This window comes from Aotus nancymaae, unplaced genomic scaffold (assembly GCF_030222135.1).
Source record: "Aotus nancymaae isolate 86718 unplaced genomic scaffold, 86718_ANA_hifiasm-v0.15.2.pri h1tg000057l, whole genome shotgun sequence".
Classification (NCBI taxonomy): domain Eukaryota; kingdom Metazoa; phylum Chordata; class Mammalia; order Primates; family Aotidae; genus Aotus; species Aotus nancymaae.
In genome coordinates this window covers 53820072-53845758 of record NW_026988471.1, presented here as the reverse complement: position 1 = coordinate 53845758, position 25687 = coordinate 53820072, and the positions used below count along the sequence as shown (strand labels likewise).

General features: G+C 34.7%; 1 protein-coding gene and 1 non-coding gene across 6 annotated transcripts in view; both read left to right on the top strand.

The window, feature by feature from the left end:
• The window catches only part of RTN4 (reticulon 4), a 79472-nt gene that overhangs the window by 28253 nt on the left and 25532 nt on the right, over positions 1-25687 (top strand). The window contains exon 1 of one of the 5 annotated variants that reach the window (XM_064364099.1): positions 13109-13409. The exons of the other annotated variants lie outside the window; for them this stretch is intronic. Within the exon in view, the coding sequence (XP_064220169.1) occupies positions 13376-13409 (34 nt within the window). The 5' untranslated portion in view covers positions 13109-13375. Of the gene's footprint in view, positions 1-13108; positions 13410-25687 lie in introns of those variants that run through there. 5 annotated transcript variants of the gene reach the window in all.
• Positions 9041-9148, top strand: LOC135269746 (U6 spliceosomal RNA). The gene has a single exon (XR_010338010.1). It is a non-coding gene; the product is annotated as a U6 spliceosomal RNA (small nuclear RNA).

The window sequence follows — 25687 nt, the reverse complement described above, 5'->3', positions numbered from 1 at the left end:
AGGCAGGAGAATTGCCTGAATCCAGGAGGCGGAGGTTGCGGTGAGCCGAGATCGCGCCATTGCACTCCAGCCTGGATAACGAGTGAAACTCCGTCTCAAAAAAAAAAACAAACACCATGGTATCATTTGGATGTCTTTTGTGTTAAAATCAACTGATTTTTTTTGGTATGTTTTTTGTTTGTGACTGCGTCTCATTCTGTAGTGCAATGGTGTGATCTCACTGCAGCCTCCACCTCCCAGGCTTAAGCTGTCCTCCCAGGGTCAAGGGATCCTCCAACCTCAGCCTCCGAGGAGCTGGGAATACAGGCGTGTGCCATCATGCCCAGCTAATTTTTGTATTTTTAGTAGAGGGTTTCACCATGTTAGCCAGACTGCACTTGAATTCCTGACCTCAAGTTACAGGCGGTTACAGGCGGAAGCCACCACACCTGGCCAAAGCCAATTGCATTTTAAGTTAACTTTTTATTCAGAAATTACTTCAAAGATTTTAAAAAGTTGGAAATCTAAAAATAATACAATGTGTTATACCCTCTGTTTAAATTTACTGATTAATTATCTTTCCCATTTGCTTTATCATTTGCAATTCCCATTTGCTTTATCATTTGCGATTCCTCTTTGTATAGATAACTGTATATAGACACATAAATACATCTTTGTTTTCCTTGAACCATTTGAGCATAAGTTAGATACATTCTGGCCTTTTACCCTGAATACTTCAAATAAGGATATTTTCTTTTTCTTTTTTTTTTTGAGACAGAGTCTTGCTCTGTTGCCAGGCGCCAGGCTGGAGTGCAATGGCGCGAGCTCGCCTCACTGCAACGTCCGCCTCGCGGGTTCAAGCAATGCTCCTGCCTCAGCCTCCCAAGTAGCTGGGACTACAGGCGCGGTCCACCACGTCCAACTAATTTTTGTATTTTTTAGTAGAGATGAGGTTTCACCATGTTGGCCAGGATGGTCTCAATCCTCTTGACCTTGTGATCTGCCCGCCTCGGCCTCCCAAAGTGCTGGGATTACAGGCGTGAGCCACCACACCTGGCGGATATTTTCTTTCATAATCTCAGGATAGCTATTAACTTGATAAATTTACATCGATACAATACTTAAAAAAAATCTACAAACTGTATTCCAGTTTTGTTAGTTGACATAAAAATATGCTTTATAACATATTTTCCCCCTCCAGTACAAGATCCAACTATTGCATTTAATCATCATGTTTGTTTTGGCTCTTTAATCAGAAACATTTCCAATCTTTAAAAAAAAATTTTTTTAATTGGCGCATAGTAATTGTACATATTTATGAGGTACATAGTGATTTGATACATACAGTACTCAGATCAGGGTAATTAATTAGCATACTCATCTCAATCACGATTTCTTTGTGTTGGGAACTTTGACTGTCTTCCTCCTATTTGAAACTATATTTTATTGTTATCTGTAGTCATTCTAATAATAGAACTTACTCCTCCAACCAAGCAGAAATTTTGTATCCTTTAATAAATCTCTTCCTGTCTTTCCCCTTCCCTTCCCTTTACCAGCTACTAGAATCCTCTGTTTTGCTTTTTACTTCTGTGAGATCAACTTTTTAATTTTTGTTTGTTTATTATTTTTTTGAGACAGAGTCTCACTCTGTCACCCAGGCTGGAGTGCAGTGGCACGATCTTAGGTCACTGTAGCCTTCGACTCCCAGGTTCAAGTGATTCTCCTGCCTCAGCCTCCTCAGTAGTGAGTAGCTGGGACTACAGGCGCCTGCCACCACGCCGGGCTAATTTTTGTATTTTTAGTAGAGATGAGGTTTCACCATGTTGGCCAGGTTGGTCTCAAACTGCTGACCTTAAGTGATCCACCCACAACGCCTCAAAAGTGCTGGGATTACAGGCGTGAGCCACCATGTCCAGCCTTGAGATCAACTTTTTTAGCTTCTGCATATGAGTGAGAGCCTGCAGTGTTTAACTTTCTCTTGCTGGCTTATTTCACTTAACATAAAATGTCTTCCATTTCCATTCATGTTGCTACAGGTGGACAGGATTACATTTTTTTTAATGGCTGAATATTATTCCATTGTGTATATATACCACATTTTGTTTAACTATTATCTGTTGTTGGACACCTAGGTTGAACTTGGCATTAAGATTGTCTTTTGTGAATAGCACTGAAATAAACATGGGGGTGCAGATGTCACTTCAATATTCAGATTCCCTTTTCTGTGGATAAATGCCCATTAGTGGGATTGCTGGATCATATGGTAGATGCATTTGTATTAATAGTATTTTGAGGAACTACCATACTGTTCCCCATAGTGGCTGTACTAGTTTACATACCCACTCACAGCATATGAGTTCTCTTTTCTCTACATCCTCACCAGCATTTGTTATTTTTTGTCTTTGTGATAATAGCTGTCGTGAAGTGAGATGATAACTCATTGTGGTTTTGATTTGCATTTCCCTGATGATTAATGATGTGTCGCACATTTAAAAATTTTGTATATAGGCCATATGTGTATCTTGTTTTGAGAAATATCTGTTCAGATGATTTGCCTATTTTTAAAACGGATTTTTTTTTTTTTGGCTTTTGAGATGTTCGAGTTCCTTTGTGTATTCTAGATGTTAGTCCCCTGTCTGATGAATAGTTTGCAAATATTTTCTCCCATTTTGCAGGTTGTCTTTTCACTATGTTGATTATTTCCTTTGCTGTGCAGAAACTCTTTTGTTTGATAGGATTCCATTTGGTTAATTGTGCTTTTGAGATCTTTTCCCAGACCAATGTCCTGAAGCATTTGTCATATGTTTTTTCCTAGTAGTTTTATGGTTTGGGGTCTTACAGTTAGGTCTTTGATCCATTTTGAGATTATTTTTGTATGGATCAAAGACCATTTTGAGTTGGGAGTTTTTGTTTCATTTTTCTCCATATGAACATCCAGTTTTCCCAGCACCATTTATTGAAGAGGTTGTCCTTTCCCCAGTGAATGTTCTTGCCATTTTTTTCAAAAATTGGTTGGCTATAGATACATGGATTAATTTCTGGGTTATCTATTCTATTCCATTTCTCTGTGTTTCTGTTTTTATGCCAGTACCACACAGTCTTGGATATTACAGCTGTGTAGTATATTTTGAAATTTAGTAGTATGCTTCTGCCAGCTTTATTTTTGTTCAGGATTGCTTTTGCTTTTTGGAGTCTTTTGTGGTTCTATACAGATTTTAGGATTTTTTTTCCCATTCCTGTGAAGAAGATCATTGGTATTTTATTAGGGATTGCATTGACTCTGTAGATTGCTTTGGATAGTATGGCCATTTTTTAAAAATGATTAATTCTTCTAATCGATGAACATGGAATGTCTTTGCATTTGTTTGTATCTTCTTCAATTTCTTTCATCACTGTTTTGTAGATTTCCTTGTAGAAGTCTTTCACCTCCTTGGTTAAACTTATTCCTAGGTATTTTTTTTAAGGTATTGCAAACGGGGTTTCCTTCTTGATTTCTTTTTCAGCTAGTTTGTTGTTTGTGTATAGACATGCAGTATTTTTGTATATTGATTTTATATCTTGCAACTTTGCTGAATTTTGCCAGTCTTTAGTTTTTTCTCTATATAAGATCATATCATCTGTAAACAGGGACAGTTTGACTTCCTCCTTTCTAATTTGGATGTCCTTTATTTCTCTCTTGCCCAGTTGCTCTGGGTAGGACTTCCCATTTCCAGTCTTTATTTTTTTATGACAGTAGCAGTTTTAAAGAACACAAGGCCTCTCTTTCCTTGCCTTTATAATAGAACATTCCTTATAGTGGATTTGTCTGATGTTTCCTAGTGATTAATTTGAGGGTATGGGTTCATGTATCATACTGTGCAGATGATGATGTGTCCCTTTCATAGCACCACTTCTAGAGTTACGAACTATTCATCAGTCCCTCACTGGTGATGTTAATTTTGACCATCTGGGCAAGATGGGTTCTGATTTCCTTACTGTTTAATTACTGTCTTTGTTTCTCCCTTACAGATAATAAGCAGTCTGAGGAGTGACACTTGAACACCATGCAAATATCCCATTCCCTATCAAAATTTGCCCCCCGATTTAGTAAACCATTGATGATTTTTGCTTGATGCAGTTTTTATCATAAGGGTTGAAAAATGATTTTTTTTCTAACTTCAGTATTCCTCCCCACATTTTTCAATTGACCCTCCACATTCCTCTGTTTCCATTAATTATCAGAATGGATCCATGAATTTCCGTTTTTCTCCTATTGGTTTATGATTCATTACTGAACTTTATTATTTTGGTGGTAAATTATTCCGTATTTTGAGGGGACCTTCAGGTAGGCTCAGGGACATGCAGCCTTCTTTCTTTGGGGTTAGGACAGGAACATTTCTTACTTTCTAGCTTAACAAAATATTGTAGGCTTATTTTATGCTTATTGTGTCCCAGCCTTGGGATCAGCCATTTCTCCAAGGATTCCTGATTCCTTTTAATGTAGAATGAGAGATAATTTTCATAATAGTGAGGTGTTGAAGATCAAGACCTGGATGCTAGTTGTGGTCATTGCTACTGTGGGGATTTTTCTATTGTAACCCTTTCAGTGGATAAAGCTAGTAAATGCTTATATACATACATACAAATAAACATACACATGCATACTTAAGAAATGATGATTTCACATAGATACCTCTAATTTTAATCCATTCTCATGGGGTTTATTCTTTGTTTCCTTGTTTTTTGTTTGTCTCTTTTATAGTGAGGACCCCGGTTCCTAAGACCACCAATACATTTACTTATTTATATCCAGTCCTTTAATACACCCATAAGAGTTTTAAAATGCTTTTTTCATATCACTATAATAAAAAAGACTTGATAAAAGAGTTCTGGATTGTTTGCAAATCCCTACTCCGAAACCCTGCTTAAGATTGATTGTATATAGTTGTTAGATTATTCACAGATTACTTGGATTAGTTCGTTCTTTTTTCTTTTCCCTCCTACCTTCTCCCACTGACTAATGGTTATGATATTCATTTGAAATACAATTAGGTTCATTTGTTTCAGTTCTAGATTTTCTTTCTGTCAAATTTAGATTTTTAACTGGGAATTTTTTTTTTTTAATCTTTTATTTAATTTTTTTTGAGACAGAGTCTCCCTCCATTGCCCGGGCTGGAGTGCAGTGGCACAGTCGCGGCTCACTGCAACCTTTGCCTCCCAGGTTCAAGCAATTCTCCTGCCTCAGCCTCCCGAGTAGCTGGGATTACAGGCGTGTGCCACCACGCCTGGCTAATTTTTTGTATTTTTAGTAGAGACAGGGTTTGATTAGCCAGGATGGTCTTAACTGAGAATTTTAAAATATTGAGAAAAGCTGAATTCTTCTCATTTTATGTGGAAAGGGAAGATGATCATTTTGGAACAACTAACCACCAAGCACTTTCACATATTTGTTTCATTTAGGTCTTCACCATAATCTGAAAGAAGGAACGATTTTATAGGTGATAAAACTGAAGCCTAAGGATGTTAAGTCACTTTCTCAAGGATACATGGTAAATTATGTAAGCACAAAGCTTTTGAGCTTCTGCCATGTTCCAGACATTGGGCTTCTTATTTATATTAGTCGTTACCTGGTTTCACAAGAATGAACTGCGATTCCAACCCAGGGTTTGTCCATCCTCAGTTATTTCCTGGTTTTGGGTTAAGCAGTTATTGTCCTAACTTCAGCGGGCAATCAAGGTGCTGCTGCTTTTATCACATACATGTTGTGTTGAACCATTAAGCAATGCAAGGCATTTACATATAGGTTGCCATTTACATTTTCTCACATATTCTTCCATATGTAGGGATATTGGAACTAGGGTAACATTGTGTTGCTTGTATGTGGAGACCGAAAAACCCTATTGTGGTGGACAACTGCTGTCTGTTTATATTAGTAGGCCATTGGTAAAGAAAGGTACTAATGTCTCCAGCCCAAATTGCTGAGATCTTGACTTAATGAAAATGATAATTTAGTATATGTTTGTTGGTTGCTTGACTTGTCACTAATGCACAGAGTATTTTTAGTTCATAATCAAAATATAGATTGTGTCTTGCTGAACCCTTTGGAACTACTGGTAAGTGAAGTGTAAACCAAGCATATGTTGATTATTTGTTCATTATAATTAATCTATGTAATATCCAGGATTCACCAAGTAGTATGCCATGATAAAAGAACTCACTTTAAAAGAGCTTGTTTGTCTAGGTAAATAATTAGAAATTATGCTTTGCAAACTTATATATACCACTTATATATGTTCATGAATAAGAATTATTTTGATATTCTTACGACTTAAAATATTTTTCTTAATTAAAAAGTATATAGCCTTTGAATTTTTTAACTGAAGTACCATAGATACTGAATGTTGATATTTTGGCCAAAATACATTTTTATTAAGCAAATATATTTGGAAAATTTTGATGTAAGTTGGACTTTAAGTATGATAACTAGTTAATCTTAACTGGAAGACTATCAGTAAAGTACAGCTAAATTAGAACCTGACTATAGTTAATAAAGGAAATGAGTATATTTACTCATTAAAAAGTGACATTGTTAAATTAGTGAGGGTTTATTTAGTGTTTACTGTGGCCCAATACAGATTGAAAATAAATATGTACCATAAAAGAGAGATTCCTGCTAAATACAATGTTGTTAAAATAACTCAATTTAGGCATTTTACAGACCTGAGTTCTAATTCTGGCCCTTTCACTGATGAGCTGTATGACCCTTGGCAAATGTTTTAATCTATTTGAGCTTCAGTATTTTAACAATAAGGATTTTTTTCAAGGACTTGATAATATGAGTTAGGGCAACAGTTTATGAAGCAGTCTGACATATAGTACACGCTCATTGTACAAAATTGAAAAATATTGAAGCATTGAGATGAAAAAAGTTACAGTATTACCAAGACATAATCAGTGTTAATATTTTAGAATATATTATTCTACTTTTAATGCACATGTGTTTGTTTTTTTGAGACAGAGTCTCGCTTTGTCACCCAGGTGGAGTAGAAGTGGAAGGATCTCAACTCACTGCAACCTCTGCCTCCTGGGTTCAAGTGATTCTCATGCCTCAGCCTCCCAAGTAGCTGGGATTACAAGTGTGGACCACCATGCCTGGCTAATTTTTGTATTTTTAGCAGAGACAGGGTTTTACCATGTTGGCTAAGCTGGTCTTGAACTCCTAACCTCAAGTGATCTGCACACCTCCCAAAGTGCTGGGATTAAAGGTGTGAGCCACCATACCTGGCCGTGTATGAGTATTTTTAAGAATGTAATGAAGTGTTTTATGAAATTGGGATCATACTCTACGTATTGTTTATAAGTTTTTTAAAAATTTAGCAATGTCTTATATAATGCAAACATTTCCCTGTCTTTAAATATTCTGCTGCTGATTTTTCGTACTTCGTGTTCCTTAGTATGGATTTTTTTTTAACCAGTCACTTTGCTATTGTCAGACCCTTAGATTGTTCCTTTTTTATTGATAAATAATGCTGTTATCCTCTTTAATTTTAAATATGTTTTACATATCCTTATTTTCCATAAATTATTCGAAATAAAAACCTACATTAGTGGGCATGAGGATTTGTAAGGATGGCTACAAAAATTGGCCACCAGAAAAGTTGCACTAATTTTTACCCATATATCAGAATAAGAAAACACCCATTTGTCTACTTTCACCAACAGTTGATATTTTTTTAATGATATTTCTACATTATACAAAATTCAAAAAGTACAGTGACAGTCACACTTCTTCCTCTGTTGTCCAGCTGCCTAGTGCTCTTTCCTAGAGTTACCTACTATGCCTTGTTCTTTAAGTATTCTTCCAGACATTCTGTACTTGGTATTTTTTAAAAGCCCTTTACCAGTTTGATAGGTGCAAGTAGTATCTTGCTGTTTTGATCTTTGGTTATTAGTGAATGTGAATATGTTGGCAGTTTGTATTTCTTCTGTGATTTGCTTGTTCATACCCTTTGCCCATTTTTAAATTTAGGTGTTCATTTTTTTTTCTGATTTTATGAGAATTCTTTACATATAAAGGATGTAAACTTTTGTGTTACAGTTTTCCCTCATTTTCCTAAAAGATTTTTAGTTTACATTTCAGTGGACATTTTTAATTTTCACAAAGGAAAATGCATATTTTAAATTTACTTATAGTTTTAATTTTACACTTATTTTGATCTATTTAAAATTGATTTTGGATTCTGATTTGAGTTTTTTTTTTTTTTTTTTTTTTTGGTGATAGAGTTGTTTTCCTATTCCCATATTCTGATCTAGCTCCTTAGTGCCTGGCAACAATCCTATGGAAAAGCCAGAATTAATGTTTGCCAGATTGCCTTCCGTGAATTGGGCAATCAACTGTAGTCTATGGGTGTTGGTGCCATCTAGTGTTGTAGATGGAAAATCAAGTCTGTGGAATGATCTATAATTGACTATATGGAATAAATTCAGTTGGACAGAGAAATTAGCAAGCTGTAGATATTGCTTTGCACAGATGACTTTTAAATTTTTATAGTCAATTTTGAATATACAGATGACTTTTAAATTTTTATAGACAATTTTGAATATTGACATCTTGTATCAAATCGAACAAAGGCTTTAATCATACTATTACAAACATTATGAAATGACCTTAAAGATTCCCCCCAAAACTGGATACTGCAATGAAGACATTGAAGTTTAAAAAGATCTGTTTAGAGCCTAGTGACTATTAATTTTTGAATTCAGAATTTAAAAATGCATGCTTGAGGCCGGTCATGGTGGCTCATGCTTGTAATCCCAGTACTTTGGGAGGCTGAGGTGCGCGAATCACAAGGTCAGGCGATCGGGACCATCTGGCCAACATGGTGAAACCCTGCCTCTACTAAAAATACAAAAATTAGCTGGGCGTGGTGGTGCATGCCTATAGTCCTAGCTACTCCGGAGGCTGAGGCAGGAGAATCACTTGAACTCGGTAGGCGGAGGTTGCAGTGAGTTGAGATCTCGCTACTGCACTCCAGCCTGGTGACAGAGTGAGACTCCATCTCAAAAAAATAAAATAAAAAGCATGCTTCCTTCGGCAGCACACATGCTAAAATTGGAATGATACAGAGAAGATTAGCATGGCCCCTTCACAAGGATGACACATAAAATTTATGAAATGTTTCATATTTTCATATAAAAAATTTTAAAAATGCTTTGAGTGTTTAAGAATATTTGTATATTTATTTTAGATTATAATGTAAGAAGCACATTTTCATAAATAGTGTCACTTTGAATTTCTCTATGAATTTTAGTATTCATTTTTAGTAGCTTATGTTAAATTGTTTACAGACTTTAAAATCCTTGCTGTTTTGCTATTTGAACTTGTACTGTCATTCGTTTTCTAGACTAAAATCTTTTTCCAGTTCTTAAGATTTAATTCAGTAGTTACTGTTGAAGTGCTGTAATTTAGTCCATAGAGGGCATTATATTACAGCATATGATAGGGTTTTAAAAATTAACTCTTTTTCAGTAATGAAACATGTTAGTTTCATATCTTTGTGTAGTTCAGAATAATTAAATTTGGAAATAAGTTTAAAACTGTGTAGCTATAATTGTTTCTTTTTTTTTTTTTTTTTAAAATGCCTGTTTTCTGTGGCTGGAAAGTAGAAATTATTTTAGCTCCCAAAAGCAGTGTACATAAGCAGTCTCTAACTTCAAGAGTAGCATTTTCAATCGAAATCATTGCTTCTTTCCCACCTTCTTTCCCTTGCATCTCTAAATGTTGTAAAGAAAAGGAAGCAAAATAAAAACCTGAGTTTTTCTTGGGTGCAGAAGTAGAGGAAAGAAAGAAATGTAAAAGGAAGACTGTCTTAGAATAAGAGCTGGCTTAGTGCTGCCTGTTCTAAAATCTAAAATATAACTTTCTACTGTCTGAAATCTCACCAGTTACATACGATCACTCCTACCCCCTACCCTGAGAAAAAAAAAAAAAAAACCAAAAAACATACACACAGTTTCTGAGGTCACAAAAGAGTTTTTTGTTTAGTAGGAATTGATTTATTCATATAATTTTCCTACTTAAGTGGTAAGTGCACTAAGGAAACAAGAGTTTTGATTTGAGATGTGAGAAGAGAAACTGTAAATAATTTTAGAGCATATTACCCTTGGAAAGGCATTATGGATATGTGCTTGGGGAAGTTTTCATCTTTGATTTTTTTTTTTTTTTTGGTCATGCCTGGGAGAAGGGGATACTGGGGACATGGACATTGAGGAGTGGGAAATTGCTAAATATGAACTTTGAACAGTTTATTTCAAAAGTTCTGTGTAAAGCTGATTTTTGAGTCCTGGAAAAGGAGATTACATTCCCCTTTCCCCATCTTCTCCCCTTCACAAACACACAATATAAAATAGGGCTTAGAATTCATATAACATGTTTATCGACTTGCAGTATAAATAAAGGAGTTTTCTGTGGCCTCTCCTTTGTGAGCCTTTACTTTGAAGGGAAATGAGTTTCCTGTCTCAAATAATCAAAATGCTATTCTGCAAGTAGGGACATATGTGATCTACTTGAAAATTGTCCATGAAAGAATTTTTAATTTTTTTAAAAAGTTACGTAGTTGAAGGAAAACAAAATAAATGAGTATAAGTTTTTAACAGATTTATGCCCTTTATTTGACTTCTTAAGTTGGGGTTCAATGTGGAATAGGACCTCTAAACTATTTGTATGTAAATTTTTCTCAGCTGGAAAATAATAGAATTATGTAGCAAGGACGATTGTTTGTGTATGGGAGGGGGCAATTCTGTTTAGGAAGATTGGGTTATTGCCTAGAATTGAATGACAGTATATGAGCTTCCTTATGTGCCTTACTTGTCTTGTTACCTCTTAGTTTGATTGTTATTTTTAGCATACTGATAAGTAAATAGCACTTACATAGTGCCTACTTTTTGTCAGGCAATGTCCTAAAGCCTTTTATTTTTAGTAGAGATTATATGATTCTCAGAATAAACATAGCCCATCTGGGTTTACATCTTTAATAAATTTGTGTCATATCAATTTTTCAGATTTAAGCACTTCTTTGCTTAGCTTACCAAACTTAAAATAAGTCTAGTTGAAAAACTTTATAAGAAAGAAGTGGGCAAAATGTCAGTTGATTTCCACAAGCTGGTTTTCCTTGTACACTTATAAAAAGACTATACAAATTGAAGAAGTAGATATCACTAGGTAGGTTGAAATGTTTACTAAACTTCAGGGCTCCTGTTTTGCCTTTTTAATCTGCCAGCGATGCTACTAAGTATGTTTAATATTTAGATGAGTGAGTATGTTTTATTATACTTTTTTTAAATTGTTAAGCCAAATCAAGTCCACAGAAGATAGGAGTAGTCTTAAGTGCCGAGTACCTTGATTTCAATAAATCTTTTTTCTTCTATTAGTGAAGTAATCTCTGACTTGAAAATAGTGTTTGGGTACTATAGTTGAGTACTTTATTCTAATGCTAATTACTTATTGGCTTTCAGTTTTAAGGGACTTGATAATAGTTTGAGATTCTGAACATTGTTGGAGAGGCCAGGCATTTTCAGGCCATGCTATGACTTGACCGGGTTCTCAAATACCACATTATGCAAGGGTTCAGTGACTAAAGTATAAAGTTAAATATTGACTCAAACTGAGAATACTGGGCTCTTTTAAAAATTCCTTTTCTTTATTTATGTTTGGAGTTAGAGAGGCAGATAGGGAAATAAATGTATCGTTGGTATTCAAGCCGCTTCCTCCCCCCCCCGTTTTTCTAATTTTAGTTCTATGTTTAACTCTTAAATATTTTTTTTTTAGTGTTTGTGGGTACATAGTAGGTGTATATATTAACCTCAAGCCACTTCTGATAGTAAGGATTTTGCAGCCCACAGTTTTATAGCAAGTTCCAGAAAATATTATCTCCATTTCATTGTAGCGATACAGTTTTAAGTGTGTATTTTTGTACATAGACTGCATATAATATTTTCGCAAATTGCATTTTAAAATATTTTAGCTGATTTGTTACTGCCTTTTCTGCTTAGGCAGATATAAGCATCAGGTAAACTGATTGTTGAACATAAGTAGAGACACTGCACTGTAATGAAAATCAGTTTTATAAAGTTGAACAAAAATTTTAGAAATGCTATACATAGATTTGTTTTTATATTTTTCAGTAGAATTTTAGGCCAGGTTTGGTGTCTCATACCTGTAATCCCAGCACTTTGAGAGGCTGAGACAAGAGAATTGCTTGAGCCCAGGAGTTTGTGACCAGCTTGGGCAACACAGGGAGACCTCATCTCTAAAAAAAAAAAAAGTTTAAAAATAAAAAATAAAGTGGAAGTGGTGGCACATGCCTGTGGTGACTGAGGTGGGAGGATTGCTTGAGGCTGGGAGGTAAAGGTTGCCACGTGAGCCATGATTGCACCACTACACTCCAGCCTCAGTGCCAGAGCGAGACCCTGTGTCAGAAAAATAAAATTATAGTTTGCTCTTATGTCATTTTCCCATGGCAAATGATATCATTAGCACATGAATATCTCCCCAAGCTAAGAATCTATTAATAGATAGTGTCTGTAGTGGTGTCTAATAAATATTTATTGAAAGATTAAGTTGGAGCAGGTGATGATTGAGAGTTAGTATATATTTGTAAGTCTCTGGATTTCCATAATTGTAAAAGAGGAAAAAAGAGATTAGAAAGATTAAGTTGCTAAAATTGATGTCTGTTTTCTGTTCCAGTAATATGTTCAATAAACACTAGTAATTTGACTTTTATTTTCTGCCTATCCCTTCATAAGGTGCAAAATGCTGAATGTTTTTCATCTTAGTAAACTTAGGAGAAATTAAGGAGACTCATCGTTTCACAAGCTTGAAATTTAGGGTATTACCGTTTGATCAGTCAATTTTTATCTTATCAGGTAACCATTAATTTTAGAATTTTAAATGAAACTGAAAACCAGCAGCATAATTTGACCATCTGTTAAAAAAAGAAAAAAAAAAAAGAAAACTGCATATGGCTTTAAGTGCATTTCAAAACATTCAGTGGTTGGTTCTGTTATAAGAGCAGCCCTCATTTCCTTTCTTTTGGTAGCCTGCCCTCCCCTTCAAATGCAGCTCCGTTTGGTAGCAGCAACAAGGCAAATGCCTAGAACAATCAACAGATAGAAGGAAAGCATTAAATGCTGGAGTATTAGTAGCCTAGTTACAGATTGCACTGCGTCAGACTGCTCCACACCCAGAAGACATCAGGTGACTTCAGTCCTGCTGCAGTTGTGCAGCAGAGGAGACTGCAGACTTCGGTTGAGGAAACGGGTATTTCATGTCTCAGGGAATAGATTTGTGCTGTTACAGCTTTTCTGTTGGTATGCATAATTAATAATTGGAGCTGCAAGGCACTGATCGTGACAAGAGATGGACGGTCAGAAGAAAAATTGGAAGGACAAGGGTATATGTGCTTTTTAACCTCTTATTTCTTCAGTTTTTGTATGTGACCACTAATGTATTTCTGTGAATAAGCTTTGCAATTTAGATATTTTGGATTGAAAGTGAAACCTATGAAGAGTTTAAAGCTAAAGGATTAAAACAGCTATCTCATGTGTTTTTACATTTGGTTGTATACCTGAAAATGTCATGCTGTTCTGTTTCATTGGCATTTGGTTTAGTCTTTTCAGTCCTGTTGTTTAGGTTCTGTTCTCTAATCTTGCACATTGTAAACAATATAGATCTAACAGATTTCATTTGTTCGTCACTTTGACGTGGTAAATATACATTGCTGTTTTTATATTTCATAGTGACATATTTTCCGCGACTATTTTAAAAAACCTTACTTGGTGTAGTTGAAATTCTATGTAAAGATTTTTGTAGCAAGATACTGCGTTTGCAGTAAGCCTCTTTTCTTTGAAAATCTGATTTGAACCTTTAAAATTATTACCAACTTTCTTTTAATCACATTATATGCATCTTGAAATCATTCAGATTACACACAGTATAATTACACAGTAATTTTAAATGCATGTCTATATTAAGTCACTAACCTTTGTCCTTGTAATAACCAATCAGTGATTTTGATCCCTTTTCCTCCCCCTTGAAAGCCCAGATCCTTTCAAATCTCAGTGGATTGTTGTGTAAGAATTTAAGCCTGTAAATGGTAAAATGTTGACTAGAATGAACATTTAAAGAATATTTTATTATGTAGATGGTGAAAGCTACCTTTTTTTTTTTTTTAAGAAGGTGGTAGGCTGTATAGCTGACCACTTAAATTACCTTAAAATTATTAAAGCTATTTTTAAGTAGCCCAAATAGACATTCTACATAAGCAATTTTTTTCCTGGCTACGTTCAAGTTTTATAATTAAAAAAAAATTCTTTCCTTCAAGCAGGATTGGCAACAATAGTCCTAAAAACAGTATGTAGAACTAATTAGAGTAACTTTTACAATATCCTTTAAAAAATTTTTTTAATAAAGACATAGGGAAAAGGTGAATTTAAAATTGAGGTCGTATTGAGACATTGGTAAGATTTTTATGGTTGCAACTTAAAAAAGAATAGAAAACAGTACAGCTTTGGATTTTTGTCTTTAGGGTTTCTATACATGTGAGCTTAAAGAGAAGGTTTTCTATGTCTTCATCCTGCTAGCTGTTATCATTACAGATTGATGAATTGATACATGGTAGCTTTTGCTAAGTGAAAATGATACCAGTGATAATAATACAATAAATAGAGGCCTTAAAATTAGTAGGTGAAAAGTCATATCAGGGCTCATTCTGCAACTATTAAGGCTCTTTATTAATAACTTAAGTGTTAGACCATTAAATAATATCTTAAGTTTTTTATTTGTTGAAGTAATCTAAGGGTTATTGTGAGACAGGAGAAATTAAGATCCAGTGTAGTTCATAGTTTTCCAGAGATTTTTTTGATTATTTTTAGGCACCAAATGTAAAACTGAATTTACTCCTGGATATCTCTGGGGAGCCTCACTTTGTAAGTGGAATGGCCTAATATTTTTTAGTACTTGTCTGGCTGTTTTGGTCAGTAAGACTAACTTTGCCTGTTTTTCTGATTCAATGGTTAAATTATATTTTAATGTTACAGAGTAGTAGTTAAGACTGCAGAGTAAGGTTTAAATTGGAAATCACTGAGAAGTTGGAAGCTACCATGGAATGAGTTTTTCCTCATTAAAAAAAAAAAAAGTTTGACAGCAGAGAAGGAGCCTAATCTAGGGTATAGGTAAATTTTAAAAATATACTTAAGCATTTTTCTACTGCATTCTCCCCCTGACTACCAGTATAGTAGAGTGACAGATGTGAGAGATGCTCTGATTTCAGTGTTCTTTAAAAGGTGGGGTGTGTGTGTGTGTTTGCTGATTAGTATTTAAGATATTTGATCTTTCAGGCTAAAAACAATAATAATTTGCATTCTTTCATATATTCTTCATATTTTCTGTTGTTTCTTGTGACAAATGACCTTTATATAGTATTTGATTATTGGGGTTTTATGGAGAATTTTGATTAAGGTAGTCAAAAGATTTTTAGGAGCTTAAAATAGGAAGGAATGGGTAGGCCTGGGGCTTTGGGTGGGGTAGGAGAATGATGTAACCACTAAAAAGGTATAATTGAGACAGTAAATAACTTTCAGGATATAACAATATTTAGGACAGGAGTTGAAAGATCAGATTGGTGTAGTCAAAGAATGTAGAAAATCTAGATGATCTAAATTAGGTTTCCTCATATTTCTGTGGATGAGAATCATCTAGTGCTCCTAAAAAATGCAGATTCTCCTGAACTATCAAATCAGATTTTATAGGGCCTGGCAATCAATATATTAAGCATCCTGGTGTAATTCATGTTGTTGGGCAAATTTGCGACATGGTGATGCAGGGTTTAAGTCTTGGTTCTGGTATTTTTTTATTTTGGCTAGAATAAGAAACTTACCCTTTTTGGTCTTCATTTCCTTGTTTGCATGACGTCCAGGGTTCAGTTGAGAGGTTCTCTGATTTTATGGCAAGATACCTTGGGCCAGACCACAGAAGACATTGAGTTTTGGATTTGATCGTAAAATAAATAAAAAGGCTTTGAAAGTTTTAAAGTAGGGAATGGTACATGATAGCAGTTTTGAAAGATTTGTTTGGGTGCTGCATAAGATCAACTGGGGAGAATAACTTATAGGCACACCAGTTAGGATGACTGTAGCTGTGCCCAGATTTAAAGCATATAGGCTTGAGTTTGGCCTGAAATAGGAAGGAAAAGGAAGTGGCAGATTTGAGAAATTTAAGGAAAGAATACTTGGCATTTCGTATAGATTTGTGGGACAAGGATGAGGTGGAAAGATTCAAGAGACAACATAAAGTTTGAATTAGAGTGAACCATTGGCAGTGATAGTCCTTTAGTATTAGTAGAAATAGAGCTAAAATAGAAAAGATGCCAAGTTGAATTTCAGACACTTTCAAGTGATGATAGAGCATCTGGGAAGCTCAGAGAAATGACAGGTTTACTGATAAAGAACTGGGAGTCAAATGCAGAGTGAGGCAGGTGAATACTATGTGAGGAGATTTCGCAGTGAAAGAACTGACAATTAAGAAAGGAAAGCCTAAAAACCTAAGTTAGGGAGGTCCGTGGCATCAGGAAAGATGAAGTTATATAGAGCAGTACAAGAAGCAGTATCAGTTATATAGAGTTACATAGAGCAGTACAAGATGCAAGTATCAGTTTCACTGATACTAAGGTGGGAAAGAATTTTCAAGAAGGAATGGGCAATTATACTATAGAGAAGCTGGTTAATGTGAGTGAGAAATGGATGTGAATCTTGTTAAATTTTAAAAGTAGATGCAACACTGTTTTTTATTGCTACAGTACTCTTTGGATTTGTCAGTTAATGTGCCAGAGATGACCCTTGAGAGAAATTTCTGTAAGATAGGGAAAGAAATATTTCTAGCATTAAAACTCAATTATATCTCAAGAAAAACTAGCTTTGGACCATTTCTACAGCATACTTTCGAGCAGAGATTCTTTTAGGGCTCCCTGATTTTTACTTGGATAAGCTACTTGACATTTTTTGAAAGCCTTGAGTATAGCTCATACTGACATTTTGGTAGAGAAGAGCAGGGCTCTTGGTGTTTGAAGTGCCTTACTTCTTGGGAAGGCCAAAAAATGCCCAACAAAGGAACTTTGGCATTAACCAATTACGGGGCCTACTGATTGGAAGAAGGATTCTCCTTTTAGTTCTAAACTTTGTTAAAACCAAATGTTTAGGCATTATAATTAGATACATCGTCTAGATCTTAGGTTAGTGCAGCACTACATATGTATGTGTTACAGAGAATTTAGAAGGTAAGTAGAAGAATAAAACTCACATCACATAGAGAATGGTTTGGGGGCATCTTTTTAACAGGGTGTGTGTGTTGGGAGGGTTATGTGGTATATTTTATTCTGTAGTCTTTTTCCTCCATTAAGTGGGGAAATATCTTTTTATTTTTTAAATACTCTACATTATTTTAATGACTACAGTCTTTTAGTTCCATCTAGTTAAATCGAGTTACTGGTAACATTTTGCAAGTACAGGTTGAATATCCCCTAATCTGAAAATCTAAAAGCCAAACTGCTCCAAAGTCCGAAACTTTTTGAGCACTGGTGTGATGCCACAAGTCGAAAATTTCACACATAAGTACTTAACACAAGCTTTGTTTCATGCACATAATTATATAAAATATTGCATAAAATTACTTTCAGGCTATGGATATAATGTGTAGATGAAACATAATGAGTTTCATGTTTAGACTTGGGCCTTACAAGATACCTCATTATGTATATGCAAGTATTCCAAAATATTTCCAAATATTCTAACATATTCTAGTTCCAAGTATTACAGGAATATTCAACCTGCAAAAACAATGCCAAAATGATTATAACAGAATGTAAGTCTTTGTTTCCATTTATGATTATTTCCAAATTTCTGGGTTATGGTATTTAGTCTTTGGGTGCCTGTTACCAAACTGCTCTCCAAAAAGATTGTACAAATTGCTACTTTCATCAATGAATGTGAGTGTCTATCATGGATCTGTGGCTGATTAAATAGTATGTATTCCTTTCTTAATAGTTTTCACTCTAAGATAGCTGTTTTGTCAGTGTTAACTCATTAAATTACTTGATAAGAACCAGCTTTGTAAGAATGTGTAAGGAATGGGAGTAATGTTAGAAATAGCCTCTCTATTTTATTTACCCAAGTCTGTGTACGCCTAATCCTTACCAGGACTCCTAACTGGTCTTCCCACTAAATTATATGTGTCATAGCTAAATTAAAATTACTCTTCCAAAGTACAGCTCTAATCATGGCACTTAAGGGGTTTTCCTTTACTTACTTTTCAAATGAAGTTTATACTGTCTACCCTGGATGTTTAAAAGGCATTCCATGGACTAGTCCCAACCTTTATAATTTCATCTTTCATTACTCCTTGTCTCCAGCCACATTGAAGGACTTGTTCCCTAAACATGCCTGTTCTTTGCCTTTGCTTGTGTTTTTCTCTCCATCTTGAATGCCCTTTCTTCCCTTTTCATTTTGCCCAAGTAGTCCTTATCAAAGGCCCGGTTCTCCTGAGGTGTTCACTAAACCTCTTTGGGGAAGTCGTTCAGTGTTCCTCACTCCCATCTCTGGGTTTTCATTTTGTACTTTTTTTTCTTTCTAAGGGAGGCATAGGGAGTCTCATTTTGTATTTTCTGTTACAGTTATTTATACATACATATCTTGGCTCTTTTTCCAGCCTCCAAATTTTTTTTGAAGGCTGAAAACGGTGGCTTTATCACTAGGTCTTCTGATTGACTCGGTGCAGCTTCTCAATGAAGGGAAAGCCTGAGAGCTCCATTGTTCAACCAGGTTTACTTCTGGCCTTAAATTCACATAAATTTTTGGAAAATTTTAAAATGTATTTTCAAGTGGGAGAAATTAGAAAAATGATTCCTCACCTCTTCCCTTCTTAAAGGAACAATTAAGTAACTTAAGGAACTTCTGTAAATTCAAGATTTTTAGAGTATTTCTGCTCCTATTAATCATTTATTCCAACTTTCTTATTTTACTGATAAGGAAACCAAGAAAATGAGAGTTTAGATATTGGTCAGGACCATGCCACAGGTCCATAGTGTCGTGAAGCCTTTGTTTTTATTTTGTTAATTTATACTTCCACTTGAATAACCAAAGATTGAAAAGTATAAAAGCTAAAATGGCCCATGCTTTGATATTTTATTTGTGCATAGTCTAGTTGTGGCATATTACTGAGTGTCGTATACTTCTTTTGTATTGTCCTCACTGCAGTAAAAAAGGCAGGTAGTTGTCTGTCACACTAATTATGGAAGAAGATAGGTATGTAGTGATTTAGTACACATATTGTTAAAAGGTTAAACCTAGTGGGAATTTCCTGGGCCAGGAGAATAATTTCTTTTCGTCCTTTAAGGATGGGATCCCATGCTTGGATGTAGGCAGAATATCTAGGCAGTGAATAGAATTCTTAAATTTGTTCTCTGGGTGTCCCCTAAGTTCCCTTTTTATTTACAGCTATCTCAATATCTGCAAGAGATTATTTCCAGCCCTCTACCCTGTGTCCCCCCACACCATGGATACCAAGATCCACACATGCCCACGTCCCTTATATAAAATGGTGCAGTATTTTCATATAACCTACGCACATCTTGCTGCATGCTTGAAATAATCTCTGAGTTACTTTTTACAATGTAGATAGTTGTTACATTGTTTAGGGAATAATGACAAGAAAAACGTCAGTACTTGTTTAGTAAAGATGCAGCCATCATTGACCTAACTACATTTTTCCATCCACAGTTAGTTGAATCTGCAGATGTGGAACCCGCAGATGCAGAGAGAGGGCTGACTGTATTCCCTTCGTCCCATCTCTTGCTAAAATTTGGGCTAAAGGATGATGTCTAATTTAGGCAGTACTTTTCTTTGCATTTTTGGAGCAGTGTTCCAACACCACATTTATATTTATTTCTCTGCTCTATTATGAATAAGGCTGACATATTTGTGTGTGTGCATGTGTGTGCACGTGCATGTGTGTGTATTTAATCTGCTTCATGAATTTCAAGTTTTTTTGAGCTGCCACTTAGGCATTTGATGTATTATGGACACTAAAATATTATTGTATTGTCTTTCTTCAAATACTATCACTATCATATTTATTCTATATAACATTTACTTAAGCTCAAAGCAATTTAAAAATAAAAATTATCAAATATTAATCATAGTATTCAAAGTCCATCATTAAGAATTAGGCACTGAAGTAGATTTTGAAATTTCTACTCTCTGACTACAGATTTACTAAAATTCTGTTTTTTCATAGAATGTTTGAAATTAGAATTTTTTTGTTGTATACTCTTGTTTATTGTCTTTCACCTAAATCTAAAATAGTTTGGAATAGATTATTCTATTCATGATATGAATACCTTGTTTCATCGTACTGTTCATTGATTCAGTGTACATTTATATTGTGTGTACAATAGGTATATAAGGTTATGGAAGAATAAATATAACTGATTTACTTATTAATGAAGTTCATTCTGTTTTGAACTAGTAATTTGCTTTGAGTTCCCCTCCTTCCCCAACTCCAGTATATTAAGTTCAAGTTTCTAGATTTATGACTAATGATTTTCCATTTAGTTTTTGTTAGTAGAAAATAGGATTCTGAGCAGTAATTTCCTGTTTCTAAGATGTAGTGCCTGCTGATTTTAAGCTCAGATGCTAACAAGAAGGAAAGTTTAAATTGTAGTAAATTATACATTGAACCAGTTTATTTTCTAATTTTAAGTTTCTCTTTATACAGGTCTTGATCAATTCTAGCAATTTACAGTAATAACTGCATGCTTATCAAAATTTATCCAAGGCCAGGTGCGGTGGTTCACGCCTGTAATCCCAGCACTTTGGGAGGCCGAGGCGGGCGGATCCCCTGAGCTCAGAAATTCGAGGCCACCCTAGGCAACATGGTGAAACCCCATCTCTAGTAAAATACCAAAAATTAGCCGGGTTTGGTGGCACATACGTGTAGTCCCAGCTACTCAGAAGGCTCAGGCATAAGAATTGCTTGATCCCCCGAGACAGAGGTTGCAGTGAGCCTAGATCATGCCACTGCACTCCAGCTTGGGCTGCAGAGTGAGACTCTTGTCTCTAAAAAAAAAATTATCAGAAATACAGACTTGTCATAGGAAAAGTTCTCATTTTAACATTCTTTACAATTGAAAATTGTTAGAGTGAGTACAAGTAGGGAGAGTCATGTATATCCAACATAGTTAAAGAGAAGATATGTATTTAGCTTTACCTTAGAGGAAATGAAATTAAATATAGGATTATTCTATAAAGAGGAAATTATCATGGTTTAGAAAAACTAGGAGTGAAAAATTAGAACTGTTTTCTGCCCTTTTTTATTTGTTTTCTCTTAGTAAAGTTGGAAATAGGGTGTGGGATTGAGGGAAATACTGAAAACCACATGAACTAATGAAGTAAGCTGGTGAATTTAATTAATTTATAAATGAAGCATGTGTGGTGTTGTTGAACTTCACTTTTCTCTTAGAGGAATTCATATTATCCTTAGAAGACAGTAAACAGCCATAGGTAGTTTTTATGTTCCTGCAGTATATTGAACCATTTTCTACTTGAAATACAGGAAAAAAAGACTACTGACTGGGCCTCGTAGCTCATGCCTATAATCCCAGCACTTTGGGAGGCCAAGGTGGGAGGATCACTTGAGCCTGGGAATTCGACACCAGCCTGGTCAACATCGGGAGGCCCTGTCACTACAAAATTAAAAAAAAATTAACTTGGTGTGGTGGTGCACACCTGTGGTCCCAGCTACTCTGGAGGCTAAGGTGGCAGGATTGCTTGAGCCCAGGAGGTTGAGGCTGCAGTTAGCTATAATGGCGCCACTGTGCTACAGCCTGGGTGACAGAGGGAGACCCTGCCTTAAAAAAAAAAAAAAAAAAAAGATTTGATTGACTTTATCTGGAACATAAAAACCAGTAACTATGAAACTAAGTTTATTTTAGTTCATTTTTAACATAATTTAGTTTACAGTTGCAGCTGTGCATAAGGTTTTGGAATAAATAGAGGATGAATCAGGTTTTTGGAATTTCGGTGAGTGTTAATTTTTGCCACAAAATTGTATAGCAGCACAAAATGACTTCTTTAGCTTTGTGGTTGAATTTCACAGTGGATCATATATAATGTCCCTTTACAAAAAATGTTTAGTGCTTTAAAAATTTACTTTCCTGGGGGTTCCTCCTTTTGAAGTGAGAGGCTCTGTTTGGAAGTGCCTATTGGACTATCAGTGTTTTTTGGAGCAATTCTCCACCATCACTCACATTAACTCTGTGGAATTTAATGTTAATAGGAAGATTTGCAGTTTTATACTGTTGATTTGGGTGGTTTTATCTGACAAGACACATTTAGGTAATGAGTGAGGCTGGATGGTGAATTTAAACAGTAAGGGATATTTATGAACTTAGATTAATTCTGAAGATTGCTTAGTGGATGTTTTCTCATTTATGAAAATTTTTTTTCCTATGCAGTTTCATAACTGCAGGGACTCCTTTAACAATACTAAACTTGGGTAAGAGAATCTTGTACTCCTCGAAGAGTGTTGGTTACTAGAGAGCTAGAAGTATATATATTTCTAAATCACAAACTACCTTTTAGTTCATGTTATGTGGCGAAAGGAGTATGTATGTGAAAACACACTCAGTGTTGAAAACAAAATTGTAAAGGCCATTTGTTCTCAGTAATAATATTTGGGTTCTATCCTGGGTGTGGGATTGGTTTTTTATAAAATCAATAGTAAGCATTAACTTAACATCTTTATGTTTGACATCTGTTTGCTGGAGATTTTCTAGAAATGGCATCTATCTTTTTGTTGCTTTATATGCTCTGTTTTTCAAGTTTATTGCTTATTTAAAAATTTTTATATCATTCTAAAAACCCGTGTCTTTTTATCTATTCTTTTATAGTTTTTATGTATACGTAATTACATATATAGTTATTTATAGTATAAATTTATTTTTAAAGTGAGAACAATTTAGATTGCTTCCAGAAAACAATTTGCAATTTAAACAAAACATGGTTTATTCCTATCATTGAATCTCTTAATGAAATTTATTGGTCTCACCTATAACTCTACTCATAGTGTTAGTAAATTGTGTCTCTTGCCTCAATTATTTGAACTAAGGTTGAAACACTATTTGGTATTCTCGAGTAGGATAAAAAGCAAACTTGAGTATTAATATAGTCTTTTAAATAGAGTGAGACCTTCATGGTCAGACTTGAATTTCAGTTTGTAACCCTACACTATTTATTTAACAATAGGTTGACATTACAAATGTACACATACATTTGTGTCATATATGAGATAATGTATGCAATGTACTCAGCACAGTGTCTTGCTCAGACTGGAAGATTACAAAATTATTATAGAAAGGGGAAGTATAGAAATTCTCCTGTTTGTTTATTATGCTATTTGTCATGTAAAGTGTTACTGTCTTAGGTGTGGTGGTTCAAATTAGCCAGCCAAAGCACTGTAATGTTATTGAATACTGAAGTAAGACAGGAAAGATTTAGGGGAAGAGACAGGACCTGAAATTTTTCACGTATCATTTAAAACCTCTATTTAAAGGAGGAGGAGATAGCCAAGAGAGATGCTGGTTTGCCAGGTATTTGGTTGAGTTATTTTTGTAGCAACAACAGGTACTCATCAGCCTGAGACTTGCTAATTGAAACCTCTTTAGACATACTTTCAGAGAAAGTTGAATTCACCTTTTTTAAAAAATCAGGGCTTAGCTAAGCATTCATTTAATATTTGATTGTCTTACTTGACCTTATCTCTTGAGCTTTAGTACCTTTATTTGGTGTGTTCAGTTCACCAAGCATTTCCGTTCATGAAATTTCCATTCAGCCTTAAATAATTTCTTAGGTGGGTATTATTTTTCTAATTTTACACACAGGGAAACAGAGATTACGTTATCGTCTCAGCTCATATTGATACTAACCTGAAGGAAGAAACAGGACTCAAGGTCCTCTTAATCTCTTTGTGAAAAGATCTAAACTCTACACAGATACTTTTTCTGGACCTTTGCCTGTCATTTATTTGACAGGTGAATGCTTACTATGTTGAGATAAAAGCTTACTCCTGTGTAGTACTTAATGATCAATTCTGAATTCTAATTACTTTTCCTGGCAATTGGGAAGCATTTGATTAAGGATTGTGATTCCTAATAAATATATAATTACTTATTATAAACATTGTTTGTGCAAAACAACTAAAATTTTAATACCATTCTAATATATATTTATTTATTTCCTATTTAACTGCCATTCTCATTCCTTACCTGGTGTTATTAAAGAGAACTTAATATTTGCTTTTGCTTCAAAAGCAGGTATTTTTCTGCCAGCCATTCCCTGTCCTAGAATTTTTAGGAACAGCCAGTTCAACTCTCCCCCACCCCTTCCCCCAGACAAAAGCCTTTAAAATTGAAACCTGACTTCAGGCTATTCAAAGAAGAACATAAGAATTTGATTTGAGGCAAAATGTAATTGGATGACTTCTGCATGTAAGGCATGCGATGCAGGCTGACACTATTTTTAGCTATGGCAGATGACAGTTTGTGATTACCAAATGTAGGCAACTCTTCTTACTGTGCATTGAGCCAGAAGTTTTTATTTTAAAGAAAAGATTTAAGTGTACTGAGTTATTTTGAATTGGCATTTTAGTTTGATAAAGATGCTATTACACAAAACACTATCAATGATTTTTCACATTCTTATATTGGAAACAAAAGTTGACAAGGACTGCAGGGCAGAAATTACTTTTTTCTAAACTACAAGGGTTTGTTAAAATTGATGAGCATTATTTCTAGTAATCCATAAGCATTCCCCAGAGTTATAAATGGAGAAGTACTGCTAAATTCATTTCAGATCTTTGAAAGGATATTTAATGAGCATTTTATATGACTAAGGTTTAGGGCACAGTATAGGGTTACCTTGCATGATTAACACTTTATTCTGCAGAGTAGAAGGAGACTTGAGGAACCAAGAAAAGTTAAACTTGTGTAAGTTTTGTTTTTTCAAAAATAAGGAGACACTAAAGTGATTATAGAGGAATCCAATAACATTTTAACATTTTGGTGATCCTGTAGTTCTTATTGAAAGTTGTCCTTTATTTTAATTTGAAGATTAATTTAAATGTTTTTGTTATAAAAACCTGGCCGCTATTCAGACAGTGCAGCAAGTGTTGATGATGTAGGTAATGGGAACATAAAGATGAAAGGCACTTAACAGTTTTCTAAGGTCTATGTAAGGGAAGACAAGTCTGCAACACAGTGTTTGCTTTTTTATAAATTTAATTGAAAGCATTATTTGTTATTTAATAAATATAGACATCTGAAAATAGTGTAATTAAATGTTAAGTCCAAAGCATAGAAACATTTTTTTGACTAAATCAATTAGAATTAGTAACCTGTCATAAGGTATACATTCATTCTAATCAGTCAACAATAATATTGAAAGTTTAGTTGTTTTTGGCTTTCTGCTCAGCTGTGGGAATAAAGTTAGTTAGTAAGACATACATGTTCTTTTATGGAGTTTACAACCTAGTAGAGAAATATGTTAAAATGACAACTTTTTTTAAGTTTTTAGTCTATTTCCAGAACATTTTCTTTACCCCCTCCCCAAGAAGCCCCCCATACCC